This window comes from Nicotiana sylvestris, chromosome 7 (assembly GCF_000393655.2).
Source record: "Nicotiana sylvestris chromosome 7, ASM39365v2, whole genome shotgun sequence".
Taxonomy (NCBI): domain Eukaryota; kingdom Viridiplantae; phylum Streptophyta; class Magnoliopsida; order Solanales; family Solanaceae; genus Nicotiana; species Nicotiana sylvestris.
This window is the reverse complement of record NC_091063.1, coordinates 166,799,011-166,816,148: the sequence shown is the minus strand read 5'-3', so window position 1 is coordinate 166,816,148 and position 17,138 is coordinate 166,799,011. Positions and strand designations below refer to the sequence as shown.

General features: G+C 36.3%; 1 protein-coding gene and 1 pseudogene across 1 annotated transcript in view; one reads left to right on the top strand and one right to left on the bottom strand.

Annotated features, from left to right (window-relative positions):
- Positions 1 to 1,570: 1,570 nt before the first annotated feature.
- LOC138874086 (uncharacterized) lies at positions 1,571 to 14,972 on the top strand (annotated as a pseudogene).
- Positions 14,973 to 15,934: 962 nt separating this feature from the next.
- LOC138874085 (F-box protein At1g49360-like) overlaps positions 15,935 to 17,138 on the bottom strand; it is a 2,223-nt gene continuing 1,019 nt past the window's right edge. The window contains exon 2 of the mRNA XM_070152591.1: positions 15,935 to 15,982. Coding sequence (XP_070008692.1) covers positions 15,935 to 15,982 — 48 coding nt within the window. The remainder of the gene's footprint in view (positions 15,983 to 17,138) is intronic.

The window sequence follows — 17,138 nt, the reverse complement described above, 5'->3', positions numbered from 1 at the left end:
AATCACGAGGCAAAAGTGGTAAACAAACATAACGAGGAGAGTCCTCCCGGGGTGGGAAACAAGGAATGATAAGATTGACCCCAAAAGTGAGACAAAACATAAAAAATACAAGGAGAATCATAAGAGCTGCAGACAGAGCAATTGACCAATCGGGGAGTGAGTATGAGCCTTCTCGGAAGGCCTCTTCAGACTCCGTGCCAGAGTATGTTCCTGACTGGCCGGAGAGAAATAGGTTTAGAGATACACCTCCACCTTTCCCCACTGCCTAAGCATTAGTGCATGTATCTTCTGAGTCATCTAGGGCTCAGTTGTCGGCAGTGGAAATGAATACTCCACCTCTCCTATAGCTTCATTATCTGGAGAGGGTGCAGTAGCAGAAGAAGGGGAAGAAGCAGAATGGGGTAAGCCCCAAGTAGGTGGGGTAAAAAGGACTAGAAACCCAGAGGCGTGGGAGGACCGGTTTGTGAGTAAGGTTGCCTACCACAAGTTCAGAGAGTGGTGGCCTGAGAAGAGATTGATACCTGAGCGTAAAATCATCACCCAGGACCTTTTGCCTCACAACCCCAATGTGCTGAGGCAATTCGGAGATAGAGTTGGATGTGACTACTTCATAGGCCATGTGGATAATGCCAATGAGCACTTGGTGAAAGAGTTCTACATCAATGTGGCCTAAATAAAAAAGGGCACCACAGTCACCAAAGTGCGGAATTTAAAGGTGAAGTTTAATGGCAAAGCCATCAATGACAACCTAGGCTTCAAGGAGGAGGATGAGTCCTTATACTTGTACAAGATGAAATTGTGTGAAGAAGATCGTCCTTGGTTGGCGGAGTACTTGGCAATCCCAGGTACCACCCCCGAGTGGTTGACTGCGGTAGTGAAGATATTGAGGAGAATGTTGAATTTTGAGGCTAAGGGGTGGGAGACATTTGTGTGCAGTAGACTAGACCCCACCACCCAAGACAACTCACTTCCTATTCACCGAGCAATTTTGGAAGCATCCATCATGGAAGGGTACCTGATCAATGTCGGAAATGTGATTTCCCGAGTCATTACACAGGTAGTCAACGAAGGTAACAGATCTTATCCCTTCCCAAACTTCCTGACGATGTACCTGGAGGACTTAAATGTGGAGAAGTGCAAATTTGATGTGAAAGTGAAGGCAAATGCACCTTTCTCATGGTACAACCTACAGGGCGATGACAACCCTAAGGGGAAGCACTCCAAAGGCAAAGCCACTACTTCAACTGGCCAGTCTGAAGAGCCAGAAGTGGTAGTGGCTCCTACTCAGTCTCTTTCCACTGCAGCAGATATGGCCCCAGGTCCATCCACTTCCACAGCTCCAGAGATACCATCCACCACTGCCTACCCATTGACTGCCCACCGTCTAAGCCAGGCCCTCACCAGCATCAACAACTGGATATAGACAACTACTTCTAAGTTGTCTGTATTATCTACTACTATGGCAACTCAATTAGCACATCCTCCTCCATAGGTCCCATAGTTTATTGAGGTCACTCTCAAGGATCGTTTGGAAAACTAGAAGAAGATCCTTGAGAACCAGAAATTGCGTATGGACGTTGTTGATTCACATGGAAAGGCTCTCAAGGAGCTTGCTAGGGAGACAAAGAAGATGAGGAAGACTCTGGCTTCAAAAGAATCGGTGAAGGAGCTACAAGTCAAGGTTGAGAGATTGAAGGCGGATCACCTGCCTTTAGATTTGCTATTTCATGACCCAGCACCAGCAGCCTAGCCCCAGCCAAAGCAGGAGTCCGAGAGGCCTCCCAAGAGGAAGAGGGTGATCCCCCGGTCTGACGATGCAGTTATTTAGTTGGAGTACCCACATGGAGGTTCCTCCAGCCAGCCCCGGGATTCAGCCTAGGAGCCAGTCCAGGCCCAGGTCCCAGCAGAACCACAAACCACAGGGAGCCAGTCATAGGTTTCCGAGCATACAGAGGACCCAGGGACCTAGACTCAGGATCCTATGCAGACAGACGGCCCATAGGGAGTCTCTTTTTCCTCTTTCCTCTATTTTTGTGCTTATTTTGGTTAGTTGACATTGAAGACAATACCAAATTTCATTTGAGGGGGTATCCCTATTTAGACATTTGGATGACTGTACATATGATAGATTTTATGCTTTCTTTCCTTTTTATCTTTGGTATGTATATAATTTCAGCATTTCATTGCATTTTTCATACTTTTTATCTTGGGTCTATATATAAAAGTTATGTTCTTATGTATATATTCATCTCCCCTATTATATATTCGATTAAATCACCTCTTGAACATATTCATTTTACTTTCCGCATTTTTTCCTTTCTTAGGTTTTTATTTTATCTTCGTAGCTTCTCGTTTTGAGTTTTTACAATAAGCTTTTGATTTTCTTAATGTCACGGTTCTTTCCAAAGGTAGAATTTGTATGAACTGGGTGGCTTTTTCCAATGATGGATGGCATGACAACCTTCTTAAAGGTTTGAGTCTGTTTTTCTTTTTTGCTTTTTAGTAGTTAGTTGGTAAGGATCTTTCACATAAGGTGGACAAGTTGTGGATTAGGTAGATCCATTCCTATTATATAAAAAATCAACAGCCAAATGACATGCAAATTCCTCTACAGGCTTCTTGGCTGGTCAGAAAGCTGATTGGAGCAAGGGATATATTGGGCCTAAGTCAGACAATGGCTCAAGAAAAATGCAACATGATCAGACAAATCTATTACCAGATGTTGGGGCAACTACCTAGAGTGGAATGGAAGATCTTCATGTTTAGAAATGAAGCAACAGCCAAATCTAAGTTTACAATGTGGATGTACTTTTAGAACAAACTACTTACAAGTGATAGACTTGTGCAATGGGGTATTCCAGTGCACATAATATGTGTCATGTGTGAATCGCATAATGAGAGAAGAAACCATCTCTTTGTGGAATGTGTCTACGCTCAAAGGATATGGAATATGGTCCTAATGTGGCTTTAGTAGCAACTACATGGTCTGAATTCATGGAGCCAACATTGGAGATGGGCAATGGAGAATGCTAAAGGAAAGTCTCAAGCAGCTCTCACTTTCAAGATGATATATGTTGAGATAACTTCCACTTGCCATTAAGAGAGTGTGCATACTCTCTATGCCATGTCAGCACTTAGGGTGGTGTTTATTACACTTTAAAATAGTTCAGGGATATAATAGAACCCCCGAAAAAAAGGTGTGTAGTTGAAAATATGGTCATATGTCGGGGAGGATTTTATATATTATCCCAAAGATTTATATTTGAAGGACTTACATTTAAAAGGCGTATATTTGAAGGACTTGATTAATTGGTTATACTTGCGCTCCTTATTCGTTTGATCAATATTTATGGTGTTCTTGTTGCCTTGTTATTTATATAGCTGGTTGATTTTAGCTGCTATTATTGCTAGTGGTTTTCCAGTACTATTGTATACGGCTATATTGCATAGGTTGTTTGACTAGTGAGTGTCTTGACTATACCTCGTCACTATTCCATCGAGGTTAGTCTTGATACTTACTGGGTACTGACTGTGGTGTACTCATACTATACTTTTGTACATTTTTGTGCAGAGCTGGGTATTGGAGATATCAGATTCGGACATAGTTAGAGTGTGATCACAAGGATTCAAGGTAGAGCTCTTTGATCGTCGTAATCCCTTGGAGTCTTTCCATTTTATTGGACTGTCAACTCTTATTTGAATAATATTTTATATTCGATCCCTGAGATTATTACATGTATTCAGTTAGAGTTCATGACTCTGTATTACCAGTCCTAAGAGGTTGTTATAATTATTTCCGTTGTTGGTTTCGACACTTGTATTAAATTATCTATTTTTTAAAAACAATGACTTGAATTGTAAATGTAATCGGCTTACCTAGTCGTACAGACTAAGTGCCATCACGACGCCTGTGGTGAAATTTTGGTCGTGATAAGGTTAATATTTTATACACATTTGACTTCTCCAAAATACCACTAACAAGTAACAATGCATGCCACCACATTAAATATAAGAACTTTTTGGTCTTTAATCCCAATATCCTTCTCTTGCATTTTGCTCCCAAGAAAGATTCAACTCCAACCTATCTCTACAATACATCTGACGAGCAATAGGGAGCACACATCTGCAACAATGACTTCTCACATTCTAATATGTTGTCTTTGATGCCTCTTTCTTTTTAATCAGATTATGGTGTACATATATATATATATATATATATATATATATATATATGGTGTACCTATATATATATATTGCTTTTTTATTTTAATTATAACACCTGAAATTACTGTTTAATTCTATCTAGTAATAATTCAATATTTTGTTCTTAACCATTGACATAACTCCTAATAAGAAAGTCGATGAAGAAGGCAGTGAAGATTGGAGAGCTCTTCTTATGACGATGCACTATTTAGGACTTTGTTATTCATTAGAACGTTTTACAAAAATTTAATTTTTAATTAAAATTCGATTTGATGCCATACTCACTAGCTTTTGACCTCTCTTTTGGTGTCTATATTATTACTTAACTAGTTAAAAAAACCACGCGATGGTAAGATACAATAATTGATAGTAAGAGGATTAACTAGTCTATACTATATTAAAAGTACGAAGGCCCTTAGCGAAATGTCGTTCGCCTTTTTTATCCTCTAAAATTTGATTTCGTACTAGACAAATTAGTCATTTCATTATTTCTCCTAATTTTTTTAGGACTTTAAAATCACCTAAGATTCTTCTTATTATATCTTTCCTTAATTCTTTTTTGAAGTATATATGTAAAAAGTCATAATATTTGGCAACATATAACACATTAATTATCAAACCTCACGTGAGTAATTTTCCATCCAAAGAAAAGCTACATTTCCATTGTTAGATATCCTTCGACAAATATAAGAAGTATAAAAAGAAATCAAGAAAAATAATTTTACACTCAAAATAATTATTTAATTATTTTTCTAACTTTTAGGACGTTAAAATTAGTTGAAATTTTACTTATTATATTTTTTTTTATTTGAACTATGTAAAAGTCTTAATGACATTAAAAGGAGAAAATGACATTAAAAGGAGAAAGTGAAAGGAGGGTACAGATTATGATGAATTCTGGTCTGATTGATTCCTTGTCGCCTTGTTTGATGACATTAAAAGGAGAAAATGACATTGTAGAATTCTTTCATCCTCTCGACAATGCCATAACTCACAAGACAACTATTCCAAAATTAAGGGGTTCAAGAATTCGGAGTGCAAAATCTAATTGGTTGCTCATGTGTCATGACAACCGCAGCATGTTCTTTTTCGATCCCATTAGCAATGACATAATTAAACTCTCTGATCTACTGGTGGAGGTGGAAAATTCTTTCCATTCTTGGACATTTTCGTGTCCCCCGGACTCCTCCTCATCGGATTGTTTTGTCGTTGGTTTTGATATGTTTGGCTCTCCACCACCGGATACATCATCAAACTTGGAGATAGTAGATGGACGTATCATTCCTTTATTAACAAAAACGGAAATAGCCAAGAATTGTTCATGTTATTCGGTTGCAATAATTCAGTATTTTTCAAAAACGATACTGTCTGGGTATTGGGTGATAATGAAAATTTGGGAATACTAAGTATCAAAGGAAACTCAGCTTTAGAGACACCTACCTGGGAATTTTATGGAAATCCCTTGTCGCGTCAAAAACAAAGCTCAATTCAACAGATTTACACGGTAGAAGATGTTGATAATGGAGGAATATTAATTGTATTTTTAACTCATGAAGAAGAAAAAGTAGAGGTTTGGAGATACAACATGAATGGAGGGGTTTTGAAGAGGGAACAAATAAAAAGTTTGGATAATAAAATAATGTTTGCGAGCTTTGGAGCTTCCTACTTGAAACCTTGTGTTGCACAAGGATTAGGTAATAAGATATATTTTCCAATGTTTCATGACAAAAACAAGGGTCTTTTCTATTATTTGGCGCGTCACAAATATTACTCTATGGATTACTATCTCAATATAGTTTTCTCAAGTCCAAATTATTACAACTTGGACCAACCAAGATCCTACATTTGGATTGAACCAGATATGAGCCAACTCCCTCTTCATGATTGAAGCAATGAATGCTTAATTTGTTAAACTAATCATCCCCCCCTCCCCCCCCCCCTCTCCTTTTTTTTTGTTTTGGTGTTTATTTTTCGCTAATTTTTATGTAAGTGCTTTAATTTTCATATAAATTTTAAGTCCATTATTTATATGAAGGAACAAAAGGTTAAATTAATAAATGGTAGAATAATAATAAAAATTAAATAAAGAACCTTGTATGATCTTAAGTACTTTTGAGTCAAATTTTAAAAATTTTTTTTCTTTTTTTAAAATCCGTGTCCAGTCAAACATCGGGACCGTAAGAGCAATAATTAAACTTAGCCTAAAGTCTCAAAAGAAAAATGTGAAGAACCTGCTTATATAGTACAAGATGCTAAGCCAATGAAGGTATGTTTAAAATTGGTTCATTAAGGATCAAAGCAAGCTATTGCCTATTAACCAAAAGGAAATCTGCTAAAAATATCCGAAAGAGATTGAATCAATTGGCTCTGGAACTCCATACGAGATTGAATCAACAGTACTTAAGAGTAAAAAATAATTTGCATCCAATTCAAAACACTACAGACCTGGAGTAATTAGGTTAAAATTTTGATTTGTAAACTGTAAAAAAATTTAAACCGCGAATTTCTCAAATATTATCTAGCCGAAATAGGATTTTAAAACTCGGTAAAATATAAAATCAAATTGAACCATACAAACATTTAGCTTAGCTTGACTCGTGTAGGAACTCTCTCTTTGACAACCTTATTAGGTATTTGGATAATATTTGGTTGAAGTTAAAAAACAAAAGTAACTGAAAAAGATTATTTAAAAGTTGAAGTTGACATGACCTTCGTTAAAAAGGTTGAGAATTTGTCAATAGAATTTATTTATTTCACTTGAAATAGTTCTCCAACAAGGCAACCAGTTTTCCAGAATTTCTACTGTATTTTTGACGCCGATTACACCAACTCTTATTCGAGCTTCCGTCTATTCATTCATCTGACCATAAATCAGCTACTTTTGATTTTGAAATATTTTCCTTTATTAATCACTCAAGATCTGAAGTATAAAGATAGATAATTATTAATTAAAAAACTGCAATTGATTTGCTTAATAGACACACAAATTAAAAAAATCATACCTATACTTAAGAATAAAATACTTCAAAAAGCACACATATGACGAAAATTTTTTGTTAGAAAAAAGAATAAGTTCCGCTCCTATTAACAGAAGGCCCTTCCACTCGGCACCGTCTTATTACCAACTGACTTTCGTCCCTGCTCGATGGGTGGGTCTCGCAATCAAGCTATCTTCTGCATAGGCCAAATATAGAGCTATATAAGCTCCCGTTTAGCCATAAAATTTGGGAGCTGTTTTTCAGATTTTATCTTCAAATATTTGTTTGTTTATAAATTTTAACCATTTTTGGTAGATTTTGAAAACAAAATCTTCAAATCCCAAAAACAGCTCTAAAGTAGTTATTGAAGTTTTCTACTCACAAAACTTCAAATTCTTTTCAAGTAAAATACATGTCCAAATACAATTTCAACTTTAAAAATTCATTTTTCATCTCATATTCAAAAACTCATTTTTTCAAGTTTCAACCAAATCTATATCGAAACGCTAACTAAGAATGGTGTTGACAAGGGGATGTAGCTCAAATGGTAGAGCGCTCGCTTAGCATGCGAGAGGTACGGGGATCGATACCCTGCATTTCCACATTTTGAATAATCTAACCTGACATTTTTGTATCTATATTTTTTTCTCTTTTAAAGACGATGTAGATTAGATTTTTCTTTAAATTGATTTATCCGGTCAGATAAAATGGAATGGATGGTATATAGAAAGCTAGGAATATATACCTGATTGAGCTCGAAAATAGCTTTGAATACAACATGACAAGCAGTAAAATTTCGACATAAAGTTAACAACTTACATTGAGGCATATTCACAAACACTTTGATACGTGTCATTTGGTAATACTAAACAAGTGAAAGAAGTCTGCAAAATGGGCGTTTGATAATTTTGAGAATTAGAGCTGAATAAGTTGAGGGATTAATGTACGAAACTAGAAATTAAAGAGAAAAATTAACCTGATGTTTTGCAGATGTAGTGGTGCCTTCGTCTTTACCAAATGGTGAGATTGAAGCTCAGGACCAATTTGGCCATTTTATAAAGATATCTTTGCACAAATAACCGGCGGGGTTCTCTGTTTGTAAAGTGGTTAGATTTTAAAACACCTCGAATAAATTTTAGAGATATTTTCATAAAGCACTATCTTTTAGTAGTAATTAGTCATCTATAGATACCATTTGCTATATTACAGATTATAGATACCTTTTCTGTGGTTATAAGATGTATTTGATGTATTTAACCTATTGTATTCATGAATACAATAGCAAAAATAGGCGGGAATCAGGGCAGTCCAGCTAATCAGTTGTTGTATTAGAGTGTATTCGACTGTCTTCATGGAGTGAAACATGGGATTACAGTTGGACAGATTATTGTATTTGACTATATTCACGGCGTGAAATAGGAGATTACACTGGTTTTAAAACGGAAAATGAATCAATTAACATAATAGACTCCTAATATAACCCAACAAACTCAATTATAACATACAAATTTTAAATTTTTCAGTTATAAAAAAGTCTCAACCGAAAAATACTCCAAAAACATAGCAATCTTCAGAAATATTATATAATACATCGGAATACATAAATTATATTAATTAAAAAAAACATATGAATACATTCATGGCATATAAAGAGACAATGAATACAATGAAATACATAGAATACAACGGGATACATTGAAATACAATGAGAATAAAAGACGGTGAATACAATGAAATACATGGAATACAACGAGATACATTGAATTACAATGAAAAAAAAGACAATGAATACAATGAAATACATGAAAATACAGCGTGATATGTTGAAAATACATTAAAATATATTAACAGAAAATCAAATTGCTCAGCCCCAAAATCCGTCATCTTTGTTCAAGAACAAACTCTAATTTCTGGGGAATCCGCCGTCAAGCAAAAACCCATCGTAGCTTTTGTAAGACCTTAGCTTTGATTCGTGTATTTTCAAAGGATGACGGAAAATACAATCATAGGATGAAGAGGGCGGTACCATCGTAGCTTTTGTAAGCCCTTAGCTTTGATTCGATTCGCAATTGCCTTTGGGGTTAAGAAATCGTTTTTCCTCATTTTTGAATTTGGAATTGAGATAACCAAGTTCAAATCCGACGGAAAATCTAGGAGATGAAAGGAGAGAGAGAGAGAGAGAGGGAGGGAGAGAGAGAGAGACACATACAACTGGATTTCGCCGGAGAGGAGGAGGTTCCCAAATCCTAGCCAAGAGAAGCGGTGGTCTGTCAATGAATCCGGTATTATTTGGAAGTGTGATAACCCAAAATGTCATCTTTAAATTAAATAATTATCTTGGTATTTTAAGACCTTGAAAAGCGCTATCAATAAATCCTCGACTTGCGTGCACAATCTGTATAATTTTCCGGAAGGTTCTTATGTGAAAAATGGATTAAATTGTGAACTAGAGCTTTAAAACTCAACTGAATTGACTTCGGTCAACATTTTGGGCAAACAAACCCGGATAAAAGTTTTGACCATTCCGGTAGTTCCGTATCGTGATTTGGGACTTGGCCATATGCCCAAAATTGAATTTGGAGGTCCCTAGATCAAATTATCGCCATTTAAAGGAATCTAGCAATCTAAGGTTAAAGATTTCTTAAGTTTGACCGGAGATTTGACCTTTTGATATCGGGGTCGGAATCTAGTTCTGAAAATTTTCATAGCTTTGTTATGTCATTTATGACTGGTGTGCAAAATTTGAAGTCAATCGGACTTGATTTGATAGGCTTTTGCATCGAATATAGAAGTTGGACGTTCTTAGTTTCATTAGGCTTGAATTGGGGTGTGATTCAGGGTTTTAGCATTATTTGATGCGATTTGAGGTTTCGACTAAGTCTGTATCATGTTTAGCACTTGTTGGTGTATTTTGTTGAAGTCCCGAGGGCCTCGGGTAGATTTCGGAAGGTCAACGGGTAGAAAAAACTGTTGAAATTCTCTTTGGGAAGCTGCTGTCTTTTTTTTACAGCACCATGAACAGTGCCCGTGAACAGTACCGCGTGAACAGTACTGAACGCGTGAACAGTGCCCCCGACATTTTCTGGACAGATTCTTAAGTTTTGAAAATGGGACTCGTCCCATTTTCCATTTTTATCAAATTGGAGCTCGGCGAGAGGCGATTTTCGGAGAAAACAACGGGGTAAGTGTTCTTAACTTAATTTTGGTTAGATTACCCGAATCTATTACTAGTTTTGGCATTTAATAGGTGATTTTAGTTAGGAAAATTTTGAAAAACCTTCTTGGTTTAATTTGAAGATTTGAGGGTCGAGTTGATGTCGGATTTTAGTAAAATTGGTATGATTGGACTCGTGGTTGGATGAGGTTTCATATTCCATAATTTTTGTTAGGTTCCGAGACGTGTGCCCCACAAGTGAATTTTTAGTGGAATTTCGAATTTTTAATGGAAAATGTAGAATTTCATATAGAATTAATTCCTATAATTTTTATTAACTAAATCGAATTGTTTATGACTAGATTTGAGAATTTCGGGCACGAATTCGTGAGGTAAAGGCTTGTTGAAATTTTGAATTGGTTGCAAAGCGAGGTAAGTGTTTGGTCTAACCTTAGCTTGAGGGATTAGGAGTTGTGTCTTATTTGCTACATGTTAATTGTGGAGTACGACGTATAGGCATGGTGACGAGTATCTATACGTTGGTGTCAAGCATGCCCGTGAGTCTTGTATTATAATTGTTATGACTCTGTTGTGGTTTATTGCGCTTCATATGTTATTTTCACCATTGTTCCCTTGCCGGGATGTTTGTTTGATATTAAATTGGTATCTATTTTTGAAAATTGGTAATGAATTCTAATAAGAAGGGATTGTGAATGGTAATTGGTCGGGATTGCCTAGCATCGTGTTGGGCGCCATCACGACCGGGATTGGGGTCGCGATAGGAAGAGAGAAGGACATGTGTCAAATTAGATAGAGAAAGAAAATAGTGTAACTGAATAGCGTATTTAGTGGCTTAGGGTAGGAGGTACCAAAATTAGATATTTTGTTATAAACAGTAAAAGGTATCTATAGAATATAATTTTTTTAAATGATATTTATTTAAAATAAATAAGGTGTTAACCTTTGCTATAGGAAGTAAAAATTTCTAAATTTTATACGAGGTACGGGTTTTTTCCGCCATTTAAATAATACAGATTTTGTAGCCGAAGAACAATTTCCAGCAGACAACCCACCGCCTCAACAACAAGAAGCAGAGGGTTCATTTTCTAATGGGCGTTTTCAATGAGAGTAAATCGAATAATTGTCGGGTTATTTGTAACGTTAGTGTAAAATCAGCTATTATTTTTTTTGTTTGTTTTTATTTTGTAGATTTATGATGTTCTAATTAGTTGCTCGGACTCTTCATTTTGTGTTGTCGCACCCGTGTTGACACATGAGTGTGGGTATGAGATCCATACCAGATTTCGTCAATTGATTTTGGGTACTTTGACCAAAATCGACGGAAAAATTTGAGACAGATACAACAATTTCTTAATCAAAACAAAAGCTATGGTGGAATTTATTTAGGCATATTCAGTAGGTTTAACATTGATGATTTAACCCCAGTTTCCCAAAATACCACTAAATTTTCAATTGATATTAAATTCTGAATTCATAATTTCAACAGTACAATGTACTTAGGCTAAACCTCTAATCCATTACTCAAATTGTCACTCAACTATCCAAATTATCTCTTAAAGTCACTTTTCTTTCGTTTGTAACAACAAAGTCACTAAACTATGCCTATTGCACTCATAAGGTCACTCAATTAGATTTTTCAAATTTTGGATTGCCACCTATTTTACCCTCTAAATTATAAACATTTATCTTCTTTTTATTTTTTAAAAACTTTTAATATTTTAAACCATCAAGTTTAGGAGATAATTTGGGATAACTAAGTGATCATTTGAGTGATTGACTCCTAAACCCCTCAAAGATTTTGAACCATCAAGTTTAAATCATGTATCTGCAAGCAAAGTTATCCCATAGACGTGGAGCAGTGGCGGAGCTAAGTGTGTTGAAGGGAGTTCAATTGAATCTACTTCATCGAACAATTACACTGTACAAATAGGGTAAAAATAAACTTTGTTTTTATATATACAAATAGTTGATTACTAATGCCATTATATAAGAGAATTATTGGTATCATATTGGAGATTACAGGTTTTAGAGGATTATTAATCTCTTTGTTATTAAACCATCGCTGGATTGCTATTCTTATCCAACTGTAAAGTCCAGTCCGCTTCTTAGAGATTTATTTTTCTTCCAATGTCAACTTTTTTTAGTAATTAAATTTTATTATTACTAGGGAAAATATACAAGTATAGTAACAACCCTATCAAATACTCACTTAGATTTTGACATGCAGCCCCAAATCTAGTGTCCTCATTACTACACGCCTACTTTGCTATAACAATCTAAAGGTGAAACTTGAAATCCTGTAATTTCCTAACTAGTTTAGATTTCAAAATTCCTCGACAGTGCACCTCTTGAACTATCATTCTAGTCATCTCCTCGTAGCTTCTTTGTTTCCCACGAAATATTCTCTAGTTTCTTTCTTGCCAAATGTAGTACACATTGCACGTTAGAAGGATTCTATATATTATGGATATTTGTTGCTTGCCTGCTACATGCCTTACAACCCATTGTATCTCTTCATTCCACCCCTTCAATAGCAAAACGTTGCGGCTCTAATACTGTTACCCCAACAGGAATCCCATATATGTTACCCCCATCATATTTGTCCCATCCACCAACAATCTGAAAGTACAAGAGGGGGGGGGAGGGTGAATTGTAAATATTTAAATTTAATCGCTTTTTAGTTGACTAATTTATTGAGTAGTCGACCAGATATAATAATTCACCAGATATAGTAACAGGAAGTAAATTGCAGAAAGTAAATGCAGGAATTAAAGACACCAAGATTTTATACTGGTTCGGATTCAATGTGAATTCTAGTCTAGTCTCCTTGGGTTGCAAGGGAGTTCTCTTTTAGTAAATGTGTTTCTCCGAGTACAGTTGTAGTGAATTGGCACACAGTTTCTCTAGCACTCGTTTTTGATACAATGTCTCACCAGTGTTATGCTCTCTTTTCTTCCCTGACTTGTTACACAACAGATCTTAGAGAACTACAATGTTTGTTTGCAGTAGAATAAAGAGAGTGATTTTTGGTTCGATCAAAGTATGTCATACTAGGGTTTAAGGCGGTATAAATACTTTGATGGATAGTCGAGGCTGACAATCCAAGAGATCTGATCCTTGGAAAGAAATTGATTCTTTCCAAGAATAAGATAGCTAGCCGTTGCTTCTCCTTGATTTCCTTCCTTCAGCAGAAGTATGAATGAGGACTTGCTCCTTGATTGTTGGTTCTTCCAAAATTAGTCGCATACCAATTTTCTCATAACTTTCGATCTCCCGGGATGCTGGCCTTGATTTGTGCCTTAAATTTAGGCTTGCTTGATTCTCTCCATCGCAGCTAGTCGTTACTCTTTGCTGATTGATTGACTGCTTGAATTCCTTCCAGATTTGCGAGTCCTTTCCTTAGTTGTTCAGATTTGCTGATTGTATGGTAATCTTTGCTGATTGATTTCTTCCCTTGTTCATCAGGATTGACTCCAGCAGTCTTGTGGTATCTTCTTGACTTCTTGTAATTGATTTCCTGCACATGTATATTATTTGCATCATTAAAACTGGATCAAACACAATCCTTCCTGTTTGACGCTTAGCCTTATTATTATAGGGTAACGAACTAACAAAGTTTGCAGCTGATTTTACAGTTGTTGGCTGGCCAAGTTGAATTCGAAAGTGGCGAACGTAATCTGATACTATTAGTGCATCGTCAGCGCAAACATAGACATTATCAGCTAGCTGATCAGAGTTCGTGCAACATAGGAAACTGGTATTTCGAATTGCGCCCTCAGGGACAAATACAACTGAGTTCTCGTTACAACTTCCCCTGCCCAGAGCCTTGTTCCTGTTAAGACTTACTATTCGTCTTGATGGAAAAAATTATTATTGCTGGAAGCATCAGATCAAAGTTTTCCTAAAGCAATTGAATATTGCATATGTGCTCAGTGAGCCTTACCCGAACATTCTTGAAAACTGACAGAAATGGGTTGATAATGACTACCTTTGCTCTTACAACATATTGAACTCTCTATCCGACAAGCTTTTTGAAGAATACTCAAAGAAGAGTTACAGTGCCAAAGAACTGTGAGAAGAGCTTTGATCAACTTATGATGAGGAATTTGGAACGAATTGAAGAGTTCCGAAGTTAACAAATATTTGCAGTTCAAAATGGTTGATGGCATAGCGATTCTTGAGCAGGTTCACAATATTGCCGGTTCTCTCATGGCATCAGGAATCTGGATAAATGAGAACTTCCATATTAGTGCTATTATCGCAAAACTTTCCCCCTCTTGGAAGTACTGTCATGCAATGTTAGTGCATGAAAATGTTCTGTCTCTCGACATGTTAATGCATCAACAAAGAGTGGAAGAAAATTGTTGCAATCGCTGCAGAAATGATAATCATGAGAAGAGAGTTGGAGCACGGAAAAGGGGTTGACAAAGAAACAGTGGTATAATTGTGGCAAGGAGGGGCACATCTCAAAAAACTTTAGAGAAAGAAACTATCAAGTTTCTGCGAAGAGCAACATGAGGGAAAGCGAAACCATCCCTATTGTCACTAAAACCAAGATTAACGGGAAGACAGACGAACTTGTAGCGACTGTTACTGGTGTTAAGAGCAACGGTTGAGGAATCTTAAAGTTGCTGCCATAAGTCACGGGTTCGAGCTATGAAATCAGCCTCTTGTAGAAATGTAAGGTAAGGATGCGTACAATAGATCTTTGTGATCCGCCCCTTCCCCCAGATCCTGCACATAACAGGAGCTTAGTGCACCGGGATGCCCTTTTATTCTTTCAACTAGTGTATTGTAATAGTCAAATCTTGTTCATACTCAATGTGCTTCCAATGAGGATAATAAATACTCATACATAGTCTACATTTGACATTCTTCATGTGCCCAAATCCTTTACCAAAGAGAAGTTATTTAACTGCTGTTGGACACTTTGTAAAATATTTTGAGCATCCAATGGAAATCGTTTAAAACTCTTATGAATCTATTTTGATGTTCTTAAATGAATGCCTGATGTAGAATTTAATTTAATCTCACACCCTCTGAACTTTGATTTTGGGTACATGAACATGAATACGGACGTATCAAACGTCGTCAGCTATGATATCATGTGAAAGAATTGAACCATCTAACCTTGTTAATAAGAGTTGAGTGCCTTAATTTTGAATGTCGTAACATATTAATTCTACTACTAGTATATTAAGTAACTTGAGAACCTTTTTTTTGGTTTTCGATCCGATGTCCGGCACCCCATTGAGGCCCAACTAAATTCGAATTTGCACCGGAAAGTTTCATATTGAGGGGTAAAGCTCCTTAAAAAAGCATTATATAACCAGAAACAACCTGATGAACAATTGTCATCGCTTTGTAACGACCGTTCCTCGTTTTTTGGGTTTGAGGGCCATAAAAAGGAATTCAGGGCGATTTCTAATTTTTCGTGTGTTAATGTCCACATCATCTTCATGAATTGATCAGTAGCTCATTTAACTGTCAAAATGGGTCTTCACTCACCATCCTGAACTCTTTTCGAATTTTCACTATGGAAATTCACAAAATTTTGGATAAGTGATGAAATAAGCTATTAGGAAGTAGCAGGAATCAAGAAACGCAAATGCACTACTTGCATGTCCTGAAAGAATTGGCGTAAATATTATCTTTACCATAACAATATTTGGATATTATGGAACTCCATTTTGTCAAAATTTGCATGAAACTTTACCTCACTTGTTCCGGAAGGAATTTAATGTAAAAGGAATTAAATATTGTGCAGTGTGGTATTTTTAGCTGAATTACTTATACCTAACATGATTTGACATTCTTACTTTTTTCTTTTGGTGTAGGTTGTTGGTGGTATTTTGGGAACTTTGACGTAATTGATAGAATGAGAGATTTGGTGTAACTGGTAAAGTTGCTTATGTGATTAGGAGTTCACGAGTTCGAGCCGTCGAAACAGTCTCTTGCAGAAATGCGTAATAAGGTTGCGTATAATAGACTCTTGTGGTCTGACCCTTCCTCGAATCCCGCGCATGGCGGGAGAATAGTCGAGAAAGATGGCTTTAGGCAAAGTCTATGTACCCCTCATCCCCAATTCTCTCATTACTTACCCCTCCCTGCGGAATAAGTTGATTCCGATAAATCTTCTTCGCGAGAAGACAAATTAGTAAAATACACTTGTTAATCTCTTAGAGGCTCTAAAAACAGGCAAATGCCAGCTTTTGAGCTCTTTTAGTGGGAATTACCTAGGAATATCGTTTTGTTCCTGTGTCATGTCCTTGAGTGTGTGTTCTATCTTTATCCCAAAAATTAATGAATTACTTTGGAGCAGAGTTAGGTTAGTAAATATTAAAAAAAAAAATCACAAACAAATGCGTAAAATAAATAAAATAAAAAAGCAAAGCAAGGAGTTCGTCTCCTATCCTGTACCCATATCACATTTCTAACTAATGAAAAATAAACACCAATTTACTTTAATCATGAGGAGGGATCAATCCAGATGCAGGATTTTGGTTGGATCAAGTTGTAACAATTTGAACTTGGGAAAGCTGCGTTAATTGAATAATCCAAAGAGTAATATTTGTGAGTGGCCAAACAATAGAAAACGCCCTTATTGTTGCCATGAAACATTGGAAAATATATCTTATTTCCTAACCCTCGTGCAACGCAAGGTTTCAAGTAAGAAGCTCCAAAGCTCACAAATAGTGTTTTATTATCCAAACTTGCTATTTTTTCCCTCTCCAAAATCCTTTTACTTATGTCGCACTTGTACCTCCAAACCTCTACTTTTC